The 27,418-nt window shown below is 40.8% G+C and overlaps 1 protein-coding gene across 7 annotated transcripts in view; it reads left to right on the top strand.

The window, feature by feature from the left end:
* ptprsa (protein tyrosine phosphatase receptor type Sa) overlaps window positions 1-27,418 on the top strand; it is a 239,391-nt gene that overhangs the window by 152,735 nt on the left and 59,238 nt on the right. For 4 of the 7 annotated variants that reach the window (XM_083940543.1, XM_083940545.1, XM_083940547.1 and 1 more), the window contains 5 exons: window positions 6,326-6,343; window positions 14,993-15,103; window positions 25,328-25,597; window positions 25,837-26,418; window positions 27,201-27,337. In XM_083940543.1, coding sequence (XP_083796669.1) covers window positions 6,326-6,343; window positions 14,993-15,103; window positions 25,328-25,597; window positions 25,837-26,418; window positions 27,201-27,337 — 1,118 coding nt within the window. The remainder of the gene's footprint in view (window positions 1-6,325; window positions 6,344-14,992; window positions 15,104-25,327; window positions 25,598-25,836; window positions 26,419-27,200; window positions 27,338-27,418) is intronic. The other 3 variants (XM_083940546.1, XM_083940548.1, XM_083940544.1) reach the window with 1 other exon arrangement.

Raw genomic sequence — 27,418 nt, 5'->3', positions numbered from 1 at the left:
TGGCTATTTGCTCTCTCTGGGATGATACACAATCTACTGAAAACTCTTTTTCTTGGTTTATAGTGGCCAAAGGCCCTCCTCTGGGGATGCTAGGTTGTCCTTGGTTCATAGTGGCCCAAGGCCCCCCTCTGTCAACCTGCGCTTTTGACTTTTGTTTGAGAACAAAGAGCCTCCACAAGGAACTCTTTGGAAGAGAGCTCCAAAAAATGTGATATGTGTTAACCTTGAGTTTTGAGGATGACGGACAGATATATTCAACTTCTTGTCTGTTTCCAACCTCTGTATCATCTGTCTTCTTCTGTTTCATGATTTTGTCAATTCTCTTTGTGTGTCCTGTCTAACTGAAACAGACTGCTATGTTGTTCATGTCTTTTGTCTTTATTTGTGTCTGAAACTCTGATGTGTCTCACAACGCAGAGTCTTCAACACGTTTTGTTTGGCTCTGACCCATAACACAAGTTCAAACTAAAAAAAATATATATAAAATAAACCAACCCATAAAATACAACTAAAAAATAATACTAAATATTTAATATATTAATTTCAATCTTGTTAAAATTATGAATTGTAAATAGAATGTATGTTAAATAACTTGAAAATGCACTGCTCCTTCCATGGTATATCATGGTAAACCAACTAAACTGCAGGCCCTTAAATCATTGCGTGGCAGCCACTTGAACCTCAACCTAAAATGAACTATGTTGTTCTTCCTTTTTTTCTATTTACTTTCCTCTTGCATTGTCAATTTCAGAAACCTTTGGTAAGTGTCTTGCAAAGCCCAGAAAGCACACCCACTGTCTTTGAAGCAGATGGCATATTTATACTACTTTCCAAAATGCATGCATACCCTGCTCTCACCTCACCCTTGTCCTCTTTTGCCACTTATTCTCTATGTTCCGTTCCTTGTTATCCAAAACTTTTACTTTTGTTTCACCCCCCCCCCCCCTACACACACACAAACACACACACACACACACACACACACACACACACACACACACACACACACACACACACACAGGAACTTAGGAAGGAAAGTAAAGGACGAGCGGCAGTAGGAGTGGGGGGAGGTCGTTAGGCATCCCGTCCACCTTCAAGCAGCCCAGTTTATATGGGGAATAGTGGCTGCATAGTAAGACTTGAGGTCAGACACCCTTTCTAAAATATTTTCACTGTAGACTATTTGAGGTCATAAGTACGTTGTGCAACATTACCTTGGAAGTAGCTTTTGCCTTATATACTTTTCCCCTGACCTCTTTATCCAGATTTTGCACTGCTGAGGCCTCCACATCTAGTTTTTTTTCTTCTCTATGCTGTGTTGTAAGACAGCAGGCTTTGAGGAAATAATTGGACTCAGCTTGAATCCAAGACAATTATTCGTGTGCAGTCATATCCTACAGTATTGTTTTTTTGTCTTTTTGGTGAGACATATACTAAACACTTTCCTCCAGGAATACACTTGGTTTTCACAATAGCAGCTTCGCTGTCCAAAAATACCCTTGGAAAGAACAGAAGAGGGGCTGAAAGAAACTTGAGTTCTTTCCAGGTGACGGTCACTGCAGGGCCGCTGTATGGCTGAACCCTCCAATCCCACACTGGGGCTGGGTTGACCCTCTGGTCTTGGCTAAATATTTTCTAAGGAAAGCATTTTCTTCCTTTGCCAAATTGGCCTGGATCCCCGCTGGCTTACAAATCTTTGGTTAAGGCGCCATTGCCTGTGCTAGAGGGCGAGGGCTCAAGTGATACTTATGTTTGGCCAGATTTTGTACCTGACTTTTAACTTTTAATATACACAGCCACTTTAAGTTGGGTATATTTTACTTACAGGTCAAACTATATGTGTAGGAGGGTAGAAAAGGTAATGACTTCCCCTTGTTTCAATACAGAGGATCTCGTAAGGTTTTGGGGGCTTGTCTTTTTTCTTCAGCCCTTTTGTTGGAGAGCTCCTTCAGCAGCCAGGCACTATTTTTGCTGATTAGAAAACGGCCTGCGTGCTCAAGCCCCCTAGGTTGCCATCTTCTTGTCCCCAGCACTTTGAGTAGCCATGTTGTGTCTCCAGGTTTTAGTATTCAGTATTTTTTTCATTAATAAAATAACTTTCAAAAATCCATAAACAGAACAAGGGTAAATGTTCTTGTGACTTTGAATGGGAATTTTTCAGATTATTCTATCGATCAGATTGTTGCTGACAATTTTTGGAGGCTACTTCTTTGCACAGAAGTAGCCTCCAAAAATTGTCAGCAGGCACACTCTGAAGCCACAGGGGGTGACTTTTAATGTGTCCTCTCCCATAGATGATGGACTTCTAGGAAGACATGGGGGTGCGGAAAGGGGATCATAGAAATTAGGTTGGAAAACATGAGTTCAAAAACATACTCAGCTTCCAGCTCCCACAAATGAATCCCCCACCTTTGTGCATACCGATCTGACTTATTCCTGCCTAAAACAACACACTAATAATAATTTTGAATAAACAGGAAGATAGAGCATCCTGCTCTTGGTTTGTAGATACAGTAGTTGCTTTGCTGGCTGACTCGTTCTTTATGTGCAAGACCATGCTGTGCTTGCGGGGCAGTGATATTTGCGTCGGGGTACCCTGAGGAGCTCCTCTAGAGGTGTGGAGGGAGCCTGACATTTTTCCCTAAGAGCCTGTGGCTGCCGACCCCAGGCCCTCACTGGCCTTGTCAGACAGAACAGATCAACCAGAGGCTGGAGAGACAGTGAGAGGATTAGGAGGAGTGCATATTCATAAAGACTAAGGCCTTTTTTATATAAAGGTTTAAAATCATAACCTGACATTGGATGGCTCTCTAACACACACACACATACACACACACACACAGAAATCTTTAATGCTGAGTTCACTTGCACTTAATCTGAAATGTGCAAGACAATGCACACATTTGTTCGCGTCAAAGCTGATCTGCAGGGAGTGGCTAGGAGCTCTGCAGATGTGGTCACAACAGCCAGGTTTTCCCTAAAAACTGCTGTGACACTACCAGGATCCCAGACGGGTATCTGTGTTGATGAGAAGGTCAGCCAGACGCCCTCTGGAGGGTGGTCAGACTTTGACACTCGGCCAATCACGCAGCCCCATCCGCCTCGCACGCAGATGGGCAACATCTCTGGCCAGATTGCCTCTGGCCAGACTACATCCTTCGATAATATTTTTTAATAAATTCAAAGTTGTTGTTTTTTTTACAAAACAGCTGGGGTGTTCTGTGGAGCAAAAATAATGCCACATTTGATGATGCATGGAGGTCAGCGGCTGATGGTATATTAAGGTCATTGTCACCCTAAGCTGATCAACCTCTGGCTGACCAAAGCTTAGAAGGAGAGATTATGGCCATTAGGTTGCGTGTGTGTGGTACAGGTGGATTTGCCATTGTAATTGAATACAGGCTGCCCACTCCATATCCAGCCTGCCTGATCAGATCCTTGGCCAAATTTATATTTTTATCTCTCCATCCTGCTTTATTATTCAAATATTAGAAGTTCCAATGAACTAGGCCACTAATTTCTTTCTCATTTTTTTTGTGCAAATCCTTTGAACTAAACAACCTTGATCTATTATCCCTCATCCTCCTATCATTTTCCTCTCTTTTTCTGTCCCTTTTTTATTGTTCAGTCCTGTATAAGGCCCAAGTGTGATGGCCTTCTCCTTTACAATCCTTCTTCATTAACCTTAACCTTATCCTAACCTCAACCTAACTTTGACCTCAACCTCACCTAACCTTTAACTAGTTACCCCTTAACCTCCAACTAAAAATTCATCACAGCTAAAGCAACATAAACCAACAGCTTCTGCAGCCTCTAATCAAAGTCTAACTCTATATCGGTGTAACCTTCCCAGAGCCCTATTTTCCTATGTCTTGTGATTATCTATGATTATGTGGTCTCTAAAATTATTGCAGAAATTATCAAAACGTCACTGTTGTTTTGCCTGGTTTTTCAATGACTCTAAACTACCTTTGTGGCAAATCTATGCATTTAGTGTCTTTAGGTTGGGTTTACAGAATAGGAAAACCTTGCAAGTCAGAAATAATTCATGAAAATATGGCGATCTCTGTGAAATGTTTAAAGTCATTTCCCACTCACCTCACATAATGTGTAAGAATAAATTATAAAATTAGATAATTTTGAATTACTGTATTGTTACTCAAATGCACACGATGAACATACAGTATAATAAAACATCTTAAAAATATGCCTTTAATGGTATACAATTATTGACATATTTTAAGCACATAAGCACAGTGCGACACAGTCTACAGCAACTCTAAAGAAAGCAAAGTAAACCACCTCGGTACATTGCAAACCAGGCAGAACGTGAAACTCAGTGCTAGCCTCCTACCTGCTGGTATCACAAAGGAAACCTCTGTATGCAGCGCTGCAACAACAATCCTATCAGGAGTTGTTGAAATTTTCCTCCTCATCTACTCTATAATGTACTGCGTAAGCAGTAATGTGGACATTATACTATACTGTTGTGGTGAAGTGGGAGAGGAGCCAGAGGGCAAAGCATTCGATATACCAGTTGAACTACGTTCCACCCCTCACCTATGGTCATGACTTGATAGTGGCCAAAAGAATGAGATCGTGGTCATAAATTAGTGTCCTCCTCAGGCGGGGCACACCCTTAGAGTTAGGATATGGAGCTTTTACATGCCAAAGATGCTTCTCGTTCACATTGAGAGACAGACAATTGTTGATGGTTATTCAGGCATCTGATCAGGATGCCTTCTGGGCATCTTCCTTTAGGGGTTGAATGGTTACAGATGCAGAAGTAGACCCAGAACACACTGGATAGATTGTACAGTATATCTCATCTGGCTTGGGAACGCCTCGTTATCCTCCAGGAGTAATGGTAAAACACTGCTGGGGACATCTAGACTACCTTATCTGGCCTGCTGACACCTCATTCCATTCTCAGAGAAGCAGCAGAACACTGATGGATTGATGGAAAGTTTTGTTGCTTCTGTTCATTCAGCTAGTCATTCAGCTATATGCACATATTGTTGTATGCAAGTTTCATGAATGCATGTATACACACAAGGGCCAGGCCCTGATTGTAAGGCTCAATGAGCAGTGCATACCCTTGACCCTCAGCCTCATGCCTGCAGGCCATCAATGCTAAGTAGGGCACCTCCACTAGCTTGGCACCACCCTGCTGGCACTCTCAAAGGATGGCCAAGGGCACATTGTAGCAATGAGTCATCTTTAGATTTAGAGAGGGAGACTAAGAAAAAGGCAAGAGGCAGCAAAGTGTGGGAAAGACTGAGATACACAAAAAAATCAGAACTAGGAAGAGGAATGAAGGAATAGATAAAAAAGAAAAAAGGAATTCAGACAAACAGTCTGAAAACAATGAAAGAAGACAAGAGTCAAGAGTAGAGGGACAGTTTATTGCTTGGCAGAGAGGAGGTTGAAGCTAAGCTGGCTCCCCTACACACACCCAAAGCTCTGCCTATAAGCAATGTATTTTACATCACAGCATCAACTCAGGCTATGTTTAAAAGCCCCCCAGTCACTGAATGGACAAGCTCAATATTTTATCGTCCCTAATGGGACATTTGGCTTGCCATCAGGCATGTAACGCAGTACAGACTCAAAATAAACAAGGCATAGGGAGACATACAACTCTTAGTGAAATTAAACAATGGAAAGAGCCAGTAGATTGAATGACTAGGGAGGAAGGATGAAGCTTGAGGTGAAGAGTCTATCCGTGACAGTTAAGCGAGTTTACTGTTTACGGCTTGTAGGATAAATAAGAACTTCAATCTGTTGGATTTAACTTGCAGTTGCCTTATAGTACAGCCTGAAATTTTAGTTCATTGGAGAATTCTTTCCTAATGTATCCTAATGTAGATACTTGGTATAGAGTAGTTGGTCCCCTAACCTGTTGTACTGACCTCTGATCCATATGATCCATGTCAACTTAAGTTCAGACCTCACTGGCTCTGAATTTTCACCCTGAGTATCAGCCATGTGAAAACACATGCCTTCAGACTTTGAGCTTCTTCAACTCTGCCGATGAAGCCTTGTATTTCCGATCATAATATGTCTATGGCAAGGAGGGAGGAATAAGGTAATGGAATGTGCCAGTGATATAAAGCTATCCACACCTTTGTGATGCCAGCAATGAGAGGTCTTTTTTTCTATGAAAACATCAACTATCTTTGAAAGCTTTGTAAGAGATTACCTAATGGTTTGATAATCTAGTTCCAGTGATCCACCTTCCAACCCAAATAACTCCTCTTAACTACTACTAACATTAACGTTGAACTAAACTGATGTTGTGTCTTCGTTTTTGTGTCTCCTCCAGAGGGTACCCCGATTCGAGGTAAGATGTTTAACAGAATGAAAAAACAGAAAAAGAGACTTTAAATTACATTAAAACAGACATAACAGCTCCTAACTCCACCTAACTGACTTAATAGTGGGAATGTCATATGGGCTTTTCCTCTCAAAAGCAGACGAACGTTTCTTTTTCCACTAACATTAATATGTCATCTGTGTTTGGGCTCTGTGTTCTCTGTACAAACTGTTTTGTGAGCGTGGTCATATGTGTTTCTCACTCTCATGCCCCATGTTATCATTAATGTGTAGTTCTTCCACCTCTGTGGGCGTTGTATGTTTGTGCGCTCCTACTATCTCTTCCACATCATCAGTGTCAGAAAACTACTGAGCAATTCAAATTGTGTCGCCAACTGGTTATGATACAGGATTGAGATGATTAAAAGCACACGGGAGGGATGGTGAGGGTTATTACTTGGCGGTTAGTTTTCTTTGTGCCTCCGACATTTAAATTGTTTGGACATGGACATGGGACTGGAGGATGGGGGATTTGGTAATGGGAAGTTGCGGGGTGGTCGATGGTGGTCTTATTTGTTGACAAGGCTGAGGTATTGAATACTGTCAACTGTTCAACATAATCTTAGCAACCACCTCCCTGCTATCCTCCTCATCCTTCCATTCACCACCAGAGCCATAGTCACATTCTCTAAGTTAATGCAGCCGCATCACTTTCATGAGCCCTAGCAGGAGATACTTGTTGTATGTCTGGGGAAAGGCCAGCGTAAATTACCTTTGATTTAATTCCCTTGCTCCCAGTTACCGCGCACCACAGCAATTTATAAAGGCAAAACTGGGGATTCTGCAACATGTACATCCTTTTATCATACCACAGCCGGCTCTTACAGTATAATGTGACAGGATGAACAGGATATCAAGGTGTGAAGGGAATGACACAGAGGTAAAGCAGTATGACTCCAATGAATTATACAATAGTGTTGTCAAATAAATCTTCCTCTTCTTACATTTTATTTTTTTATGGACGATTTAACTTTCGTTGTAATTATCCGCCAGGCTTTCTTGCTGAAACATTCTCTCCCAGTTAATTCACCATGATTGTTGATTTGTGTGTTCTTTGTAAAAATACTTTTGTTCCACAGGCTGATAAGGTAAGTGAATATCTCAGTTTGCCATGTATGTTCCTGTATTCATGGGGACAAGATAAATTACTTTAGTTTTATGATTAGAGTTTGGCAGAGCAAAGCTGCTGAATCATTTGATGATAGAATTCCTACTGTAAGACTAAGGTTCTCCATTCTCAGCCATTTCATACAAGCAATACATAACGTGAATCTCTAAACAGAAGCAATTTTTCAAATATATTCATGAACTCCTGAGGTTTTAGACTAAATTCAGATCCCTCACTAATCACCAACAAAGTCAAACCCGGCTCTCCTTGCTCTGCTTTGTTTGTATAAAAAGGTATCATAAATTATATTTTGGTGAACCAAAGCATGCATGACTTATGCACTCTTCATTTGCATAAAGAGATAAGTGGCCTCCCCACCACATTACCGCATGCCGACACTGACTTGCCGTCAAAAGTGTATGGCACTTGCACTATGTAAAAAGAAAAACATAAGATCTGGAGAGAGATGCAAATGTAATTGAGATTAAGGTGTCTGAAAAGGACACTAATAGTTTGTTTGCGTAGGTACATGGCGACACTAATGCATACTTTAATCTACTCCTGAAAATTTAGCTTTTCGAATACATTTCTTTAGACTAGACGCTATTTGTCACAACGCTGAGTAATTTTACATCACTTCGTATCAAGCAAAGTCGCGATCATTTATAAAGCCTAATTTAAGAAATCATAAATGTGCGTCAATCTGTACAGAATAAAATCTGTACAGGATGCAACACCCTCTATCCTTAGACCCTCGATTCGGAAACAAACACTTAATGGATAGAGTCGAGGCGACATTCACAAAACAGACAGAATGACAAAAGGAGATGCTAAATCTCCTGTGGAATGAGGCCCCATCAGCCACTGGCGAGAGAGAGATCCTTGGACAGTCCATGGTCCAGTACAGAGAAGCATGACTGAAAAGACAGGACAAGGGAAAGAGAGAGATAGACACAGCTCGGATGCTCATGTGCTTGTGGGACATCAAACAAATGAAAAAAAGTTTGGAAGCCAAAAAAACGAGTTTTAAGTTTGAATTTAAAGGCTTCAACAGGGTCAGACTGTCTGAATTCAGCAGGGAAGTTATAGGGGTAAGGGGGCACTACTTTTTAACTCTGGCTACAGAGAAGAGAGCATGGGATAGAATGTAAGCTTTCAGGATATCAGACAGGTGTAAAAGGACTAGCCATTTAGAATATGTTTGTCATCAAAAACACCCGATCAGTCTCATCTGACAAAATCCATGAAAGGAAGCTAAAATTGGTGTAAGATGGTCAAAATTATTAGTATTTTTTATTTGAATTGCTTTAACATTCTTAACCATTTAAAGACTTTTAGTACTAACATGAGGCCAGCAGACACCCTGTATGCAAAGGTGGGAAAGTTAACACAAACCATTACACAGTTATTAAGGCTGTGTTAGCTGTGTGTGACCAGGGGCTACGCTAGTAGGCTAGGCTAGGCTTAGAGCTAAGCCAACAGGGAAGCAACGGAAGCTAACCCCTTAAGCTAAGATGATTTAAAAAAATAAAAGAAGAAGTAAGTAGCAAGTCTAATATATGCTTATAAGAGCAGAGAGAGTGGAGGATTTGTCATTCTCACAGAAACCACAATATGAGTCACACTAACTAGCATCAAGCTTCACGTGTAAGAGCTGTTTCCCAAAATGTAAAATCTGCAATTATTTCGCTTCTGTACAGAGCAACTCAGGTGTTGGCCTAGAGGTAAGCAATAGGCATAAAGGTAGCTGGACTCCCTACCTGCTTCATTACTGATTTTATGGGAGCGTTACAATACACCAGATGGGCGCTGACAACAATGGCGTCACACGTGAGGACCCGTGCTGGGGCGATCACCGTATAATGACCTTGGGGTGGTGGCAGAGTGAGCCAGAGTGACAGGATACAGACAGAAGGGAAGGGAGACGGAGAGATAAGGGCATTTTTAAACTTGCCTGCTGGGTATCCATACTGGCCGTCTTCACTGTTGTATTATTATTAAAAGTGCAGTTTCACAACTGAAATACAGAACTTTCCGCATGTTGTCCTCTGTAGTTGCAAGATGTATTTGAATTGACACAATTTCTTAATTGTAAAGTGCGTCTCTACTAATCTAATTAATTGTTTTATGATTGTGAATCTTTTCAGTAATGTATTAGTAGAAGTGCGCTTAAGGTATTAAATCCTGCACTCTTGATTTCATGTACCGCAAAGGTTATTATTTTGAGCATCTATCCATTCATACAGTAGGTGCTAATTTTTAATTGCACTGTACTAAAGCTTTAGTGAGCAGTGTGGGGATGAGAGGATAGCAAGGAAACAGGAGAGGTGATGAGAAATGAGAGACTAATGAGAGACATGAACTGAAAATTAGAGATATAATGATGAAGAGAACAGTGTGCTACCGGCAGGCCCAAGTGGGCCGCAGGAGGCGCAAGAGGGAGGGAAAGAAAGAGTGAGACTTGGCTAGCCATTTTGTTGATCGCCTAAACAAATCAATCAAGGCCTGCTGGAGCACACTAATTGAATTACACAAATGGGACTGGGGGGGGGGGGGGGGTACACATGGCAAAGCTGCTACAAGGAAGGCAGCAACAGGGGTGTGTAGACTACTGCTTCAGGCACTTTCTGAAATTAATCATCCATGCTTGCCCCTCCTTGCTTTTCTTTTATCCTCTCTTCTGTCCTTCCGTTTTTCTGTGCTTGTCTGTCTCTCCAAGTCTGCCTCCCAGCCCTCTGTGGTTATTTCTCTCTCTCTCTCTCTCTCTCTCTCTCTCTCTCTCTCTCTCTCTCTCTCTCTCTCTCTCTCTCTCTCTCTTTCTCTTTCTCTCTCTCTTTCTCTTTCTCTCTCTCTCTCTCTGTCTCTCTCTCTGCCTCTCTGTCTCTATATTGTACACTACACCTCTCATAAATGAAACTCTCTTTCCTCCCCTAACTATTACACTTTTCAGCCCCACCATTACACTTTTTGCCGTTGTCCTGTCCATAACAACCTAAACTTAAACTCAACCTGGATCTACTTTATATATGGGTTTAGTCAATATTGATATTTTCCAAAAAATTAGACATTTCCTGTACAGATATTTCCTGCTAGTCTACAGCTACAGAAAGGGCATTGAAAATCTGCATTGAACTAGTACCGTTTAAATGTAGTGCAAAATCTCAGTTTCCCTACATTTTGGCAAGACATTATGACATTTTAATGTAGACTACTGGCACAAAGAATCCACACAAAACTGCTTTTGGCCATCAAAAACATGTATTTGTCCTCTGTGTTATCACACCTTAGCACCTCAGCGCTCCTCATCAGATCAGCCTGTGGCATGCAGCGATGTTAACCGGGGCAGCTGTCATGGTTGGGACATATGTCCAAGACTCACTGCCTTCTTTATTGAAGGGATGAAGGTGGTGAACTTGCTGCAACAGTGGAGATTGTGAGGGTCACTTTGACGATGAGACTAATTGGTCCACATGGAAGTGAAGTCATTATTATCAGGAAAATTTATTTGCCTCAACTGTAGCCACTGTTTTTTTTTCTTTCTTCTTCTTTTGGATCCAAATAGTGCAGCATACATCATGGCGTAGAACAGACAGAAATAATGGCACCAATCTTTTCTCCTCTGACCCAGAAAAAAACATGAATTATTACTATAGCAGGGATAGCACTAGCAGGGGTTTATGGATGGTCAGTGTGGCCTGTAAGTGGAGGTCAAAGGTTTAATACCCACAACAGCTCAGATAATGTCCTTCAACATTCATGTGTCCTTTTTAAGTGTCCTTGAGAAAGATTAAGTAGCAAGTAATGTACTCACTCAGTAATTGCAGGTCACTCTCACAGTTAAAGTGAATTACTCACAATGTTATGTTATGAAACATGCACTTGTACATATTTTTACCCATATTAAAGTGTATTTTTTTGATTTCCATAAACAATCAGTCCACACAGTAAGACTTTGCTGGTATACAAAGTAAAACGGGCCACGCTTTTTTATTGATCATGCCATCTCTTGGCAAGCAGAGGATTCAACTTGCATGAATTGTTTTTCATGTTTCCTAATGAAAAACAAACTTCTTAGGTGGCTATGTTTGTGATAAGACTACATAGCTGAAGACATGCCATTAGGCCCCATGTAGGACTCACATTATTTGCACAGTAAAGCCATTTTGTAAGCGACACCAAAAATTGTAGTTTGTTGTGAGGCAAGTCTTTATCGGTAAGAACCCATTGTGTGAACAGACTGGATTTGGGTTTTTTATTGTGCTTGTGGAAGATATTTTTCAGCATTTATTTCATTCTTTGTATTTCCTCTTCTCCTGATGAAAGAAAAAAATAATGCCAATGGCACATGCTTCTGACAAGGGTTTTAAAAAGGTGGAGTGTGTTTTGTGTGCACACATGCACGTGCATGCTGCTGATGGAGATAGGACATCAAAGAGAGTTTGTCTTTAAATGTGACTATCATCAGACTTTAAACGGACTGCCTGGACACCAAAAAGGAAAGAAAATGTATTTTATTATATGGGTACAGTAATCATAAATTACATTAATTGGATAAAGTCATTTAAATAATTTGAGCTTATAAAAAGGCAAAACGGGGACTAGAGGAATCCATATGAGGAGAGTGGTAATGACAGAAGAGATATAAATCTCATACAGTGTGGCACAACACATGTCATACCAGTGGGATATTGCATCTCCACTATGTGTGAATCTTGACAGGCAGAGAGGAGCATAAAGCATCTCAAAATAGAATAAAGTTGCGATTTTTCTTCTTACCTTTTCTGTCCCTCTCCTTCTGGGATTCCTCCATCAAACATTTGTTGACACAGATCTAAATGTATCCAGTGTGTACAATCAAATTCATCAGCCTTTAGTTTTTGTTTTTATTCATTTTTCAGTGTAAATCCAATTTAAGACAAATCATAACTCACCCAGTTTTTCACAAGGCTAAAAATACATTGAGAATAAGGTACAAGAGTCAAACTTAGGGTTTCGATTTAGATGAATTATGCTTTGTATATATATAGCTATAATAAATCTCTATTCTTCCTTTACATCTCTTGCTTCCTTTGTCCATCCCTCCTCTCCTTTTTTTCTTCATTTTTTTCCTACCTCACTTGTTCTCCCTCTCTCTGTGTTGTGCCAGCGGAAGGAGTCTTTATTTGTTCTTCACAGCTCCACTAAATAATAGCTAGAATATGTAATGAAGCCAATTGGGGCTTGGAAACAATAGATAATGCCACCTAGCGAGGAGCCACCAAAAGATGGAGAGGAACAGATGAAACTCCCTCCATCCCTCAAACACTCTTTTTTTCTCTCCTTCTCGCTCTCTCTTTATCACCAGGAGGTACAATTCACAGCAGCCAATATTGGTTTTAATTGGCTCTCAATTAATTTTGTTTGGCTCATTATCTGTCACCATCCACATGTTAGTGGTAGTCTTCTGTTGACCTTCAGATGACATTTGTTAAATTTTCATTTTCAGTTCAAGATATGTGTATTTGTTAGAAGCATTTGGACCTGCAGACCTTCAGAAGTTGGCACGCATTTAATGAAATTAAATGAAATATAGAACATTTATTCCCGATTTAACTGTTTGCTAACAGTCATCAAAAGAGGGGAATGTGGCCCAACACAAGCATTGTTATTTGTGAAGCGATGAAAAACTTGCACCAACTTCTGCCTTCCAAAGATTTTATAATTCAGCACAGGGACCCGGGCCCGCGAGCCGCTGGCATAGAATCCTGGAAGCGTCCACCTGGAGTTGAACTTCACACAGTCCTTACTTTGTGGTCTCCCTGGTGTTGAGGCGGTAGGCTCCTGAGCCCAGTCCAAGCCACCTGCCACCGGTCTGGCATTTGCTGTTTCCAAGCGCACATCAAACACATCCATATCAGATCCTTGCATAAACGCAGAGCTCCACCACCTGCACTATGCAGGTACAGTAGACATTTTCATGTGGTTCATGAGCTGTGTGCCAGAAACAGCTCCCTCTGGGGGATGAGAATGATCTGAGCTGTAGAGGGAAATGAAGAGAAGAGAGAAAATAGAGGAGTATAGATTGTTGTAGCTTCAGGTGTGTTTTCTTTTTCTCAGAGTAGATATCTATGTACTGACTCCAAGGTGTAAAATACTTTAGACTATTAGGCCATGGACAAGGTGGAAGCGTGACTAATCTTTATAATTAGGCAGGATCGATGGTCTCATTTGTGGAACAGCTGAAAAGTGTTATTAGACCAATGTTCCAGAATAGTAGCTTTGTACAACATTGTGTTCACTCGGCTTACTGATGTGATGGAGTTGGTTATGGTATATTACAAAGCATCCTGGGTAGCGGCTGTCGTATTGATGCTTCCTGGCTAAACGCTAACGAGCGATAGTGCTGTGTTTGTCAGGGAGGCCTGGGCTGCAATCTGTCTGCTGAGCCAGCCAGAAGCCCTAATGATATCATCACGACGTACCGTCAACAGCGCTCTAACGAGGAATGATCTGACGCCCGTTGTTTCACCTCGCTCTCCCATCCCCCATGCCTCTTCTTCAGGGTTGTTGCTGAGCATTTAAGTTAAGTCTCCTTGCGCATACAAGAGATTAAATTATCCCACGTGATAATATAGCCTATGCGGTTAGTTGGAAGCACATTAAGCTTTAAGGACTTCATATAAAACCATATACCCATCAGGGCTTCATATAAAACCATATACCCTAAAATATAACAATACGAAAAAAAGGAATGAAATGGAGTGAAGAGTCATTACAACAAAATGCATGAATAACAAGTATCACAACCGCAATAGTAGCCAGTATATCATTTTATGTGGATATACTTTAAATTCCCCTCTCTTTAAATGTATTCAATATACTTTATAATATAAGAATTAAATGTGTCTTTATTATGAGTAGTTATCACGTTGTAATTCTCTGTGTGGTTTAACAACAGTGGGGCTGAGCTTCTGCATTATGCACCATGCCAGTGTTCATTTGGACATAAACTACATGTCTGGATATTTTCCCATGATCCCTCTGCACACACAGCTACAGACTCTCCCTTAGTGAGTGCTATGCAAAGGGCAATTTTTTGGTCTCACACCATCTCAACACCCTCCTCCATTACCTTTCATCACACTTACATCATTACTTTGTCCTTATGGCAGGTTTTTTTTTTTTTTTTCACAGGGATCTCATATTTCACATGAGTTGCACACATCAACATAAATACAAATGTAGTGTGAGTGATTCAGTCCACATTTTTTATTTATTTAATTCCTCCTTTTTATCTGTATATGGCTGAGGCTGGAGAGGAACCGTCATAGCAATCAGCATTAGCACTACAGAGAGAAACAGTTGTTTCAAATTCATGATACCTTGCATTTAGAACATTGTCTGTCCTTCATGCATTCTCGTTGACAAATTGACTAATCACCTTCTCCCTGCTTTCTTTCTTTCTCTCTCTCATTCTCTCTCCTCCCCACCCGTCCCCTCTTGTCTTCGTTGCATGTTGTCATTCGCCAGGTGCCCTGCAGATCGAGAACAGCGAGGAGACAGACCAGGGGAAGTACGAGTGTGTGGCGTCTAATGTGGAAGGCGTGCGCTACTCTTCCCCTGCTAACCTTTATGTGCGAGGTAGGGAGCAACCCGGCCCCAGAGCCACGCCAAAAAATAAAAAAACATCCACCCATTCTATCTTAAATTGTCTGAACAGTGCAGCTCAGCTTTAAGTGGCATTACTGTTGAGCTTAACAAATGATGATTGCTTCCATTCTAGCCCAGCTGTATTTGCACAAAATGTATTTTGCAAAGTAGTATTACCCGAGTAATATTAATATTTTAGCATTGACAGTATTGCCTGCCCACAAATGTAATTTCATATGCACTGAAACTTCCAAATGCAAAACTATAATTGACCAACTAATGTTCTTCTCTGTTATGATGTTATGCTCCATTTTGTCTTTGAATGCCCTCCCCCACTCGCTCGGAAGGAAATGTGTAGCACAACAAGCCGTATGTCTTTACTTTGTCAGTTATAAGACACCTTTTACTTGTAAGTGTGTGCCTGATAAAACGTCTCCTCCTCCGTCAAAGTTATGGAACCACAAAAAAGTCGGAAAAGATCTCTTTTTGATTAACTTTTTCAGGTACAGGAGCACAACGGTAAGTCTTGATTTTGATTGGGTGGCGAGGTATGAATGCTCACCAATCAAAATTTCAACCCCCTTCTCCTTCTTTAGATTTAGGGGTAAAAGGAATTCCTTGTGGTGAATTATTAGAAAAGGACTTGTAACATGGTCAGCTGCTCTCTTTTGTATTACATTAAAAAATGCTCTAACGCATAGATAATAAATAGTTCCTTCCTCTATTATTTCTTCTTCTCGAGCATAAATCCATAGTATTCCCCTGTTTCTGCTTTGGGGTATTATCTTTAAAGCCTTTTATAGTCTGCAGTAATTTTGGCTGGCATGTTCCAGCAAAGTGAAGATATGAAAAACAATCAGTCACAGAGAATGTTGAGTTTCATAGGAAACAAGCAATGAAGACAAAAGCCTAGCCTATACCACTAATGCTAAATGACAATGAATCCCTGTTGAGGGAGCTCTGATAAATTGAAGCAGATGCATTTTCGACATGTATTATTTATATTGTGCATATTAAATAAAGATGCCTCGGTATCTACTCAGTTTGTTCCCTCTGCTGTGTACCAAATAACTTTGTTCCTGATAAATAATTCACTACCCTGACATTATAAAATGGGTCAGGGAGCTGCTTTTTCATTATTATTGCTATTATCATACCCTGTGAAGTAGCAGTATAGGGAAGAAAAATTTTACTGTGAGCAGTAGAAGGTAAAATATGGTTCATCAAGATTAGTGCCTCTTCTTGCCAGCATTCATCCTGGAGGCTCATACTGTCTCCACTGTGTTGCAGTGACACTTAATGTCAAGTAGTGCTCCACTTTTTATACATACAGCATGGTAGAATTTAAAAAGGTTTGTGGCAAATGGCAGTCAAGAGCTCTACAGGAATCATTTAATAATAATAATAATAATAATAATAATGGGAACACTTTGTTGACACAGCATTGGGATATTTAGCAGTTCCTTTGGTCAAAAACACACAGCTATACCCCAATATCATTTCCAACAATTCATGCAATCTCCATGAACACTGGCTCCATCAGCATGCTTTTAGAAGCCTACACAAGGGTCATGATTAGTCAGGTACTTTCACACTATGTACCACACTTGTTATGCCTCGATGGTGTCAACCTTTGTCTGTTTTCAGTTAACTTTTGTCAATCAATTCTGATACTTGATGTTGACTATGTTTTGTTCACAAAGCGAAATGCACTCGAGATTAGCAGCTGTGGTAGGGATCAATTTTCAGAAAGAAAAAAAAATACCAATCCTAAATTTTATCTGGGGTGTACTGTACCAGGGGAAATAGAGCTAACATATCCTAAACAGACACCGTAATGTCAGTGTTGCTGATTGGCTTCTAATAACCTTTATTAACTGTCTTAAACTGCAGCTGCTAATTTCAGCCCAAACTGTGTCTTTTTTTTGTTTTCAATCTCTCATTAGTTTTTTCTTTATTTGCTCTTTATTTGGTTTCTTTCTCTAACAAAAGCAAATACAGCCACCACAGGAGCATCTCCTTGTGGCTATAAGGAGCTTGTGAAATTTTGAATTATGAGTATGGTACGCTTGATTTGACTCCAGTGGCGCCTCACTATTTTTTTCTTACCAGGCGACAGTGTGACCACTGGGGTGTATCTGATTGTTATGGTTCAAAGTTTATTTAAGGGGGTGGGTGGGGGGGTGATAGGCAAGTGTACTTTTCAAGACAGATGTCACAGGGAAAAGAAGGAGAAACAGGATTAAAGAAAAGGGAAATGTAGCTGCAGCTAAACACCTTGAGGTGGCTTTTTTTACTCTCTCTGTGTTTCCCCTATTTTTCTCTTCTCCTCATGTCATTGTGTTCTGCATCAACCCCTTTACATCCCTCAGAGCTTCGAGAAGGTTGGTGTGTTTTTTCTTTTTTACTTTTTTTAACCCACATTTGAAAAAAAAAAATTCAACATGTTGAAAAATTTTAGCTGTATTTGCCTATTGAGAGCTCGATTAATTACTAATTTGAAGTATACTAATTAGTTAATCCAAACTGCTAAATGATTATGAAAGAAATGTTTCTTTATTTCCAAGGAAGAAATGATGAAAGCAAACCCGATTAGCTCGGGTCTTGTTAATTTATTTTTATGTTTGCATTGTGGGGCCTTTTCTCGTTTGGCATCCTTTGGTATTGCTTCTGCACCTAAAGGCTTTCTTGCACGTGTTGTCATGGAAACCCAGCACGTGGAAATAACAGAACTTGTTGCACGATGGGAGAATGTAACTGCGCTCGCATGCCTGTACAGAACCCCTTTGGCTGTGTTGGTCTTTTTCTTTAAGCATTCCCTGTGTTTTGTTCAATTGGTTCCTTCTATTTCTTTGGTTTCTCAACAAGTGTTTTCCCTGATACAACCTGACTTTTTGGCTTTCCCTTATTTCCTTTATTTATTTATTCATTTATTTTTGTGTTGTGATTATGGTGATGTGTTTGTGCGTTTTCCTTTTGTTTCAGTTCTGTTCCTGGACTTACTTTTCTGTTGAAGATCTTTGTCCTTTTGTGGTTCATTTGTGTGTGAGATTTGTGTTTCTTTTTTCACGATGATGCTGCTCTGCTTCTTGAGTCTCGGAGTGCAAATGCAAATGCAGAATGAAATAATAAGTGTGTATACAGCCAGTGTTCCTGTCATCTTGTTTACAGCGATACATTATTGAAAAAATTAGACCTGATTGGGCCTGATTGGGTTCCATGGTGATTTCAGGCTGCCATTAAGGGATGCCATTTACAGTGTCGTGTGGATCAATAACACTATAATGACTTCAAAATTACATTTGCTGTTGCTTAGCGGGTGCTCAAAGATACTTTTATTTTCAAATGGCAGCAGCTAGATGGGATTGGTTTTTGTTGAGAGACTGCTATTTGTGTTCCCTCTCAGTCATGACTCTCAATCAAATTATAATTTATTATTCAAAATCCCTCCTTGTTCACACACTCATAGAGTAGAATCGATTTACAGGTTGGTGGACTACAACAACACAATCATTTAGTTCTTTAAGCATGCATGCTCTATTCCTACAACAATAATGAGGAGGAAGTGCTAAAGTAGTCAATGGAAATCAGTGTAAGCAGTTTTTACTGATTTATATTGCAAATGGCTTCGGACCAGCTTACCCTCCTCTTTTCTTTAAGATGTTCCTCTTAACCCTCAGGACAGCTGAATCAGATCTATACTGTATACTCATGTCACCTGCTGTTGCTTGCCTGTAAATTGTATGGCTCCACTAAATACATAAAATATATTTATTTGGAAATTAATCATAGTTTTTTTGGCTAGTGTTACATGTGGCTCAACAAGTCTAGGTAGATCATAAATACAATTTATTGAGATGGAAGAAATTACTCTCTTCTACCCCAATCAGTTTGTATGTGTGGCTGTCAAAAGTGTGCCGACCCGGAGGTTAGACGTATCTCTGAAAAGTATCTAAAGGTCATAATGAAAATTACTACTGCTCCAACAGCAAATAAATTAATTTTTTGTTGTTGTTGTTGTACCTAGTTTACCTCTGGAATCTGTACATTTGAAGAATTCCGTTGTTGGTTACTTTGAAGCCCGGACATATTTTGCTTAAAGGCCACTTTGACTGTTGCTATTCAAGAGATTCAAGAGTTTATATGAGCCACGCTTTGGGCCCCAAAATATTAGTGAGACAAAAACCCCTCAAAAAAAATTCAGTGTAAGCCAGTGTTTTTCTTTCCAAAGATGCTGAGTATGGCAGATATATTTCTTTCCATTGCACCAGCCAAATAATTTGTCCTTAAGGCAAGTCATGGACAAATACATATAATCATCCCTTCTGATCTAGCTGCTATCTCAAGCACAGTTTTGGTTCTGTTTCCTCTATGCACCAATTGGCTATCAAAATACTTTATATCAGTAATTGAAACAGTTCAGTCCATGAAAGCCACCAGTCAATAATTTCTCATTGCTGCCCTCCACATGAAATGTCCACAAAGCACGAGATAATCCTACCGCAAGAAACCAAGAATATTGAAAGCCTGACAACGTCTACATTCAGTCTTTATATCTAATTTGAAGTTGTAAGAATAACAATGATACAGAAAGACTGAGCTGTGATGTACGCATGTGCATGTTTGCCCTCCTACAATGGTATCTGCCTGGTTTTGAATGTGCTTGCATGCCCTGCTATGCATTTGTGTGTATCGTTGGGAAAGAAAGCTAGATTACACCTTATGTTCTCACCTGCCAAAGTAAAAATCCTGCCATCTCTATTAGATGTTTGTCTCAAGGAATCCTGAAGTTAATAGCCACCCCTCAAAAAAGTCATGCTGCCATCTGATTCATTACCTCTCACTCTAATGCAAATAAAATGAACACACTCCCTGTCTGAATCTGACTGATAATATTCACTGAAGGGATCTCCACAGTCAGGGGACATGCTTGCAGTATCATTTGGCTGCTTGTCATCTATCTGTGAGACAATAGAAAAAAAGTGATACACTCTGTAATCCCCTCAATCCGCTGCCTGCTATTATTAGATACCCCTGCCATGTTTCCTGTCAGTTTCCTTTAGGTAATAATTTCCATTTTGATGAGCCACTGATAGTGAGTGTTAAGCATTGGCGAAGCCAAGGTATGTTAATACGGGCAGACCCCTGCGGCTTGTATGTAAATGCCATAGGCCTCACCCAGCAAGTATGACTAAAGGATCTCCATACTGCGCCTGTGTCCTCGGGCAGCAAGAGGGTGTAATCTCAGCTTCAAGGTGACACTAAAGGCTGCACATTATTTTGGCTTCCCCCTTCATTTTGGGGCAGCAAAAACTGCCTCACCAAAATGGCCGATAATGTCCACCTTCTGACCTCTGTTTTTGGCACAAATCCCTCACAACACCGCCCACTATTAGAGTTAGTGCAGTACTCTGGCGTTCTCTCTCGACTGCTTTTCACCTCGTCCACTGTGAGGCTTCTTGTCTTTCTCTCCACATTGGGGCTTGAAACAAGATTATATGTTGTTAGTAGTCCAAATTAAAGGTATATGATTGTTTTATTATCGCTCAATTCCAAATGGGCCGCCCTGGCTCTTTGTCTCTGTGAATGAGGAGCCTGTCCATGCAATTGGGATTCTTCATTGTCTTGAGGGTAGGGGAGGGTAGCACAGGTGACACATGCACACATACACAGCCTTTGAGAGTTTATTCATTCAGTCATGTCATACAGGCCTAGCTAATAGTACAAATAATACAGTGACTCATTTGCATGTGATACTGGAATTCAGACACAAAGTTAATGCTTTCCCCCAACGTGTCTATTGGGGTTTTTTTTTAAATTGTTGTTGTCTCTCCCAAGATACCTTGTAGTGTGCTGTAGCATCAACTGACCTTGAGCTCTTGATCTTCTGTTGTAACCATAGACCAAATGTATTCATGTGTCAGACACACTGTCCATACTGTTGACAGGTAGACTCTCCCTTGAATTTCTATCATCTGTGTGTGCCCCAGTGCCGTGAAGACTTGTTTTGTGTATTGGCTCAGTGATTTCACTGGCAGACCACAGCCAAAAGTAACCAGCATTTGGCAAGTGGCTCATATTAGTTCCTGCATTGCCCTGACAGCATAGCTACTCAAAGGTGAACAGAGACATCTTCCTGTGGGGAAACCTCATTCACTCAGCCACTTCAGCTCCCGGTCCACTGGCTGACCTGAGCACCACGGATAGAAGAACACCATCAGACAAACTTTGATTTGACATTTCCCCTTTAAAAAAAAAAAAACTGACCCTGTTAGCCCTGGCCGGTTTTCACCATTTTTTTTGGATTGGTGGCAAAATTCAAGCAGAGACAAATCATAGCTGAAAAACATCTAATAGTATTGATGCATACCTCTTTGTTAAACACAGCTGCACTGTGGTACTGTCTATGCTGTTCGGACTTAGTTCTTTTTGTGGATTTGTTCAGTTTGATTTATTTCCTTTAATTTGATTGTGTGCGTGTGTGTCTGGAACAATGCTATATTTGGGAATGAATGGCATGCTTGGATGGGCTTGGGTGACATTTTTGGATTGTACTGGTTCCCCGGTGTCTGCCCAAGTGGATGGGGGTGCACCTGTATATGTCACTCATGCCATAGCCACACCCATGCATGTCTGTGTGAGGAATGAGCTGCCCTTTCACCTTTGATGTTAGGCTTTTTTTTTTTTTGACAAATTAGAATGCAGAGGTATCTTTATGTACCTATACGATGGGCCTTTTTGTACTTCAACATGTTTTTTTGGAATATCTCCCATTTGGACTTCCTAACTATCCAAATATACCTTTCATGATGAGACAGAGCATGGTATCTATACTAAAAGGTCAGGCAAAATTTGCATAGTCAGATCAGGGCAGCACAGGTTATGATTCCTTGATATGTTTCTCAACATTTTTCTGTATGCTTCAAATGGAGGCACTTAGAGTCTGTTATATGAAAATCTGATGTTTTATTTGAGGCCAGACTCAATGAATCTGCTATTGACCCTTTTTTCTTGGTAAATTGTATGCCAAATCAGTGTGTAAGTTTGTGTACCACAAAAGAGCATTTCCTCAAAGGTCAGCGATGAAGTTTTTGCCCTCAAGGTCATGTCATGTCTTGCCTAAGGTAACAACATAATTGACATTAACAGCAAATTTCAGGACTTAGAGGTTGCATGTAGAGTAGTACAGATAGGAGCAAATCAAAAGCCCAGCAGTGGATGCAGAAGTGAATCCACATTTGATTCACTCTATAACTGTAACTGACTATTCATTTTTATAAATGCTTTTTACATGTCGAACAGCACACAGTGGTTTATATTACTTAATATGACATGGCTGTTAAAAGCAATTAGAAGTAGATGCGTACTAACATGCTTGGCCCCTACAGACTACATTTTAGTGATTATTTCAGTATGCAGGTCAGTTAATGTCAGTTCTCTGGTAATAATCCCCTCAGTGTGTGTACTGTAGGTGATATTTGTGCCCTTTGTTGGAAAAAGTCAGTGTCTCATGCAACGATCATATGAATCCCATTTGGATCGACACAGTGTATTTTGGAATGCTACCTATCCTTGATGCCCCTCTGAATCCCCCCCCCCCCCAATCCTCCCCCTCAGTGCCAACCCACCCCCCAAACACACCTGACATCCGCCCATGCAAAAAACTTCAGAAGTTACATTTGCATTGAGGTGCGATTATTGATGGCGGGGAGGAGGGGAGGTATAGTTGATTCTTGATTTTTAAGCCCCAGTGTGTGAGACCTCCAAAACCCACTTTGAGCCATGGTCTTTCTTTTTTCTTTTTTGATTTGATTTGATTAAGAATCACAGTCTCCTTATTCTATCCCCCACTTATGCCCTCCTCCTCCTACTTTCCTTTCTCCGACAACCCAAACCCTCCCCCCTTCCCATTTGCGTACTGTACAGTATGTCTGCGTGCCCATCCATCACTGTCAGTCTGCCCGTCTCCCTCTGTCTGTCTTCTTGTCTGCTGTCTTGCTGCTTGAGTCTGTTTCGTTCTGCCTTGTGTCTTGTCTCTCGTCCCTGTCCTTCCTGTCTTGTCTATCTGTCTGTCTCTAAGTCTGCTCTTCCATTTAGTTTTGACTTCCACATCTGCACTACTTTGCTTCTCTCTCTCTCTCTCTATGAATTTCTTTGCATCCCAACAAACATTTTGACAGAGAATAGATGGATATAGATATAGAATAGATACACTGGTTCACATTGATTCTTGAAAGGCTGTTTAAAATAGTTTCATATAGACCTCTGAAGTAGTCTATAGATGTGATCCGTATATTTTTGGTGAATTCAAAACCAAAGTACATTTGTATGTTGCTGTTCTTTTTGTTAAAATTAAATTAAAGTCTAAGTTTTTACTTTTTAATGTACCATAAAAGGGTTTTCCCTGCACAAGGTGGTACCTAATCATCAGGATATTGTTTATTTTATGATTATATTTTGAGGAGTTTGCCATTCAACCAAACAATTTTCCAATTTATCTTGGCTTAGGTAGAACAAATTATATTATTATGCACCTTAGAATTACACAGGCATGGTCAATCCTGCATTGTATAACACAGAAAGTTCTCTGCTCATTTAGCGTTGAACATGGCCACCTCATGACACTATTTGTCAATTACTTGCTGGGATGCCTCTCATGAACACAGTGTTTTTGCTAACTCATACTCTCTCACTTTCTAACCCTTGCATACTGTACACACGCACACCCATGCCTATACCGACGCAGAAAACATATACATCTACGTATCTACACATACACACACATGCAAGTACACAGTACCTTTCACTCCCTTCCTCTGCGTCTCAGACTCATTATCAACCTCCTTCCACTCAATTCCTATCCATGAGTTTTGAGGTCCTCCCTGTCTCCCTCTCTTAGCTGTCATTTCTGCCCTTATTCATCTACCTTTCTCTTTCCCTTCCCCTCAGTCTCTCTTTTCTTGTTCTCTGGATTTCTACTCCCTGTTGATCCAATTCTGTTTCTGACTCCAACACTCTGTGATAGTAGACTCTCCAGCTACAACTACTAGTTCTTTTTCTATGTATTTCTAGGCACACACCTTGTTCTTCAATACGTATTTTGTGTTAACTGGGACTGCGATGTGACAATGTGCCACCATCACATTTTGTCACATTTGCTGGAGAAAAATAAAGTTTACACAGCATTGAAGTGGGTAACCCCCTCTTCACCCTCCTCCAAACCTCCCCCTCTCTTTTTCTTCCTCTGTCACTCTTTGCTCCTCTGTTCCCTTCCTTCCTCTCCTCTCCTCTCCTCAGATGCTTTATCCTCTATCTTGTATAAATTCTTTCCTCTCCAATCGTCTTTTGTCTGGGCATGCTAGCGACCCTTCAGTTATATTCCTCTATGCATTTTATCTCAATTTTTATATCTGATTTTGTTATTATTTACTCCTTAATTTACCTTGGTCTACTTATGCATGCTGTCTGTGAAACTGATAGCTGCATCTATCAATGGAACCGTGTCAGATCTTAATAAGGCTTTGTCCAGTGGATCTACCCTAAACCACAAAAATCTGATTAAAGTTTCTCATCTTTAAGATATCTAGGTAGAAGAGACAGGTGTCAAGTGCAAACTTACGCTAGAATGTGTTTAGAGATCTTGTAGAGATGGTCAATAGCCCTGTAACCCTACACTTCCTGTGCTGTGGGAGATGCCTGTAATGGCCTACTTCCTGTTTGGCATGCGTGCCTGAGAGGACAGGAAGTTCCAGGTTGCCATGGCGGCTTTATGTGATAGCATTATCACATGGCCTTTACTACACACTGTCATACTTCATGATCAGGTTATGCTGTAGTTGTATATATGTCAGCAGTTCAGTTCCAAAGATGAGAAACTCGTAATAGATTTTTGTGTCTTTAATTGTGCTGTGATGGGTCAAATATTGGTCAATGGAACCTTGTTGCTATGAATCGTTGCTTTATTGTTAATCTACTTTGTTGTTGAAGCAGTTCTGTTAGTTTAGTTCCTTATCATTATTTGTATATTTTTTATGTTTTGAAAAGTCTACTTCTTTTATTTTGTGTTTCAGTTAACATGTACCATGTTGAACCTTTTGTGTTAAGTATTTCCTTGAGAAGGGTCAATTTTCATCGGCCTCTCTTGTTACATCCCCCTTTTTTTGACTCCCTTGCCCTCTTTTGTCATCCTCTCCCCTTCCTCATGCCTTCCCCCAGTCCGGCGGGTGCCTCCTCGCTTCTCCATTCCACCAACGAGTCAGGAAATTATGCCTGGTGGCAGTGTGAACATAACATGTGTGGCGGTGGGGTCGCCCATGCCTTACGTCAAGTGGATGCTGAACTCAGAGGATTTGACACCGGAGGATGAAATGCCGGTGGGCAGGAATGTTCTGGAATTAAGCAGCGTCCGTGAGTCAGCCAACTACACCTGTGTGGCCATGAGCAGCCTGGGCATCATTGAAGCTGTGGCGCAGATCACTGTCAAATGTAAGAGATAGCTGTGCTTGTGAAGTGGTTTACATACAAAGAACATTAACATCAGTTAAGTCTAAAATGAAAAGGTGTAGAATACTGTCGTTGCAATGTGTATTGATACAGTACAGTGTTCTTGGGGCATTGTGAAGGAAATCACAATTTTTCCCTTTATGCTACAAAGTTCTTCGAACAGTCACTGGCATGGTAAATGACATGTCTCCTCTTTCCGTCCTGTTTTGTCACTATAACAGCCCTCCCCAAGCCTCCAGGTACCCCTGTGGTTACTGAAACCACTGCCACCAGTGTGACCATCACCTGGGACTCAGGCAATCCAGACCCAGTGACTTACTATATTATCCAGTATAAGGCCAAGTCCCCAGACAGCAAGTATGAGACGGTGGACGACATCACCACTACACGTTATAGTATTGGTGGCCTCTATCCCAACACGGAGTATGAAATCCGTGTCTCAGCCGTCAACACAATCGGCCAGGGTCCTCCCAGTGAGCCAGTAGAAACCCGAACTGGCGAACAGGCCCCTGCCAGTCCACCGCGTAACATCCAGGCCCAGATCATATCCCAGAACACCATGATGGTACGCTGGGAAGAACCTGAGGAGCCCAATGGGCAGATCAAGGGCTACCGCGTTTACTACACCATGGACGACTCCCAACCCATGAGCCTCTGGCAGATCCATAATGTCCAGGACAGCATCATCACCACTATCCAGAGCCTGGTCCCTCAAGAGACATACACAATCAAAGTCCTAGCATTCACCTCTGTAGGAGACGGACCTTTCTCAGAGCCCATCCATGTCAAAGTACTGCAAGGAGGTAAGGACATGAAAACTGATTTCATCTTAAGACTTTTCTCCAATTGCTTTTGTTTAATTTAATGTCTGGCAGTTTTTTGTACAATAGGTATGGTAGTTCAAGAAAAGTTATACAGAAACTGTTGTGTGCCACATCTGTTCTCCATCTCTACTTTGACAAACAATTAGGAACATTTTCAGCTGTTTTTGTGCATCAGCAGCACATTTTCTGAAATTTTAGACAGCCTGTGCCTGCTGCCAAAAAGACAAATTTCCTTCCCTGCCGTGCAAGGTTCACCTACACATCTGCGGCCTCTGCAAATGATGACAAAAGTTTGTGTGATCATGGCAGTCTGGGAAAAAAACTGCCACATTTGAGATAGAAGCAAAATTTGCAAACTCACCAGGATCAGCTTCAGGGCTGAGCAAAGTAACTCCCTCTATGCTAGGACAAGGCACGTCCAACTTCAAAGACCCCACAACAAGTAGAGCACTTTTTACCACACTTGCCACTGAGGCACAAACTTTTGTACTTTTGTACTATAATCTACTCCTCTCAATTTAGCTCCATCTAATCCTCTGTCTTTGTACGCCAAATCTCATTATACTCATCATGTAAGTGTGTAGATAGCCAATATACTGAATCACTGAACAGGAAAACAAACTTGATTGACGTATTCTTAAGACTTTTTTTTCCAAAGGTAATTGGGTAGTACCCCGCCTATGTGTATAAGATTAATTTACATGTCTTAACCAACATCTAGTAACATATCCTGCAACAACATCCTCTGCTATGTTCCTCAGTTCCTGGTCAACCATCCAAATTCCAGGTTGGTGCTGTGTCTGATACCAGCATAGAACTGACATGGGAAGCTGCATATGAGAAAGAAGGAATTGTTAATTATGAACTTCACTACATGGAAGGCGGTTTTGGCACCCAGGTGAGAATTTTTGGTATTTAATTTGTAATTCCAGTATCTTTTTGCATTGAGAGGTGTGCATCATCCCTTAATGATCCAATG

Source organism: Echiichthys vipera, assembly GCF_963691815.1.
Source record: "Echiichthys vipera genome assembly, chromosome: 3".
NCBI classification, from domain to species: Eukaryota; Metazoa; Chordata; class Actinopteri; order Perciformes; family Trachinidae; genus Echiichthys; species Echiichthys vipera.
Note: the sequence above shows the minus strand (reverse complement) of the source record. Positions and strands in the feature narration are given on the sequence as shown.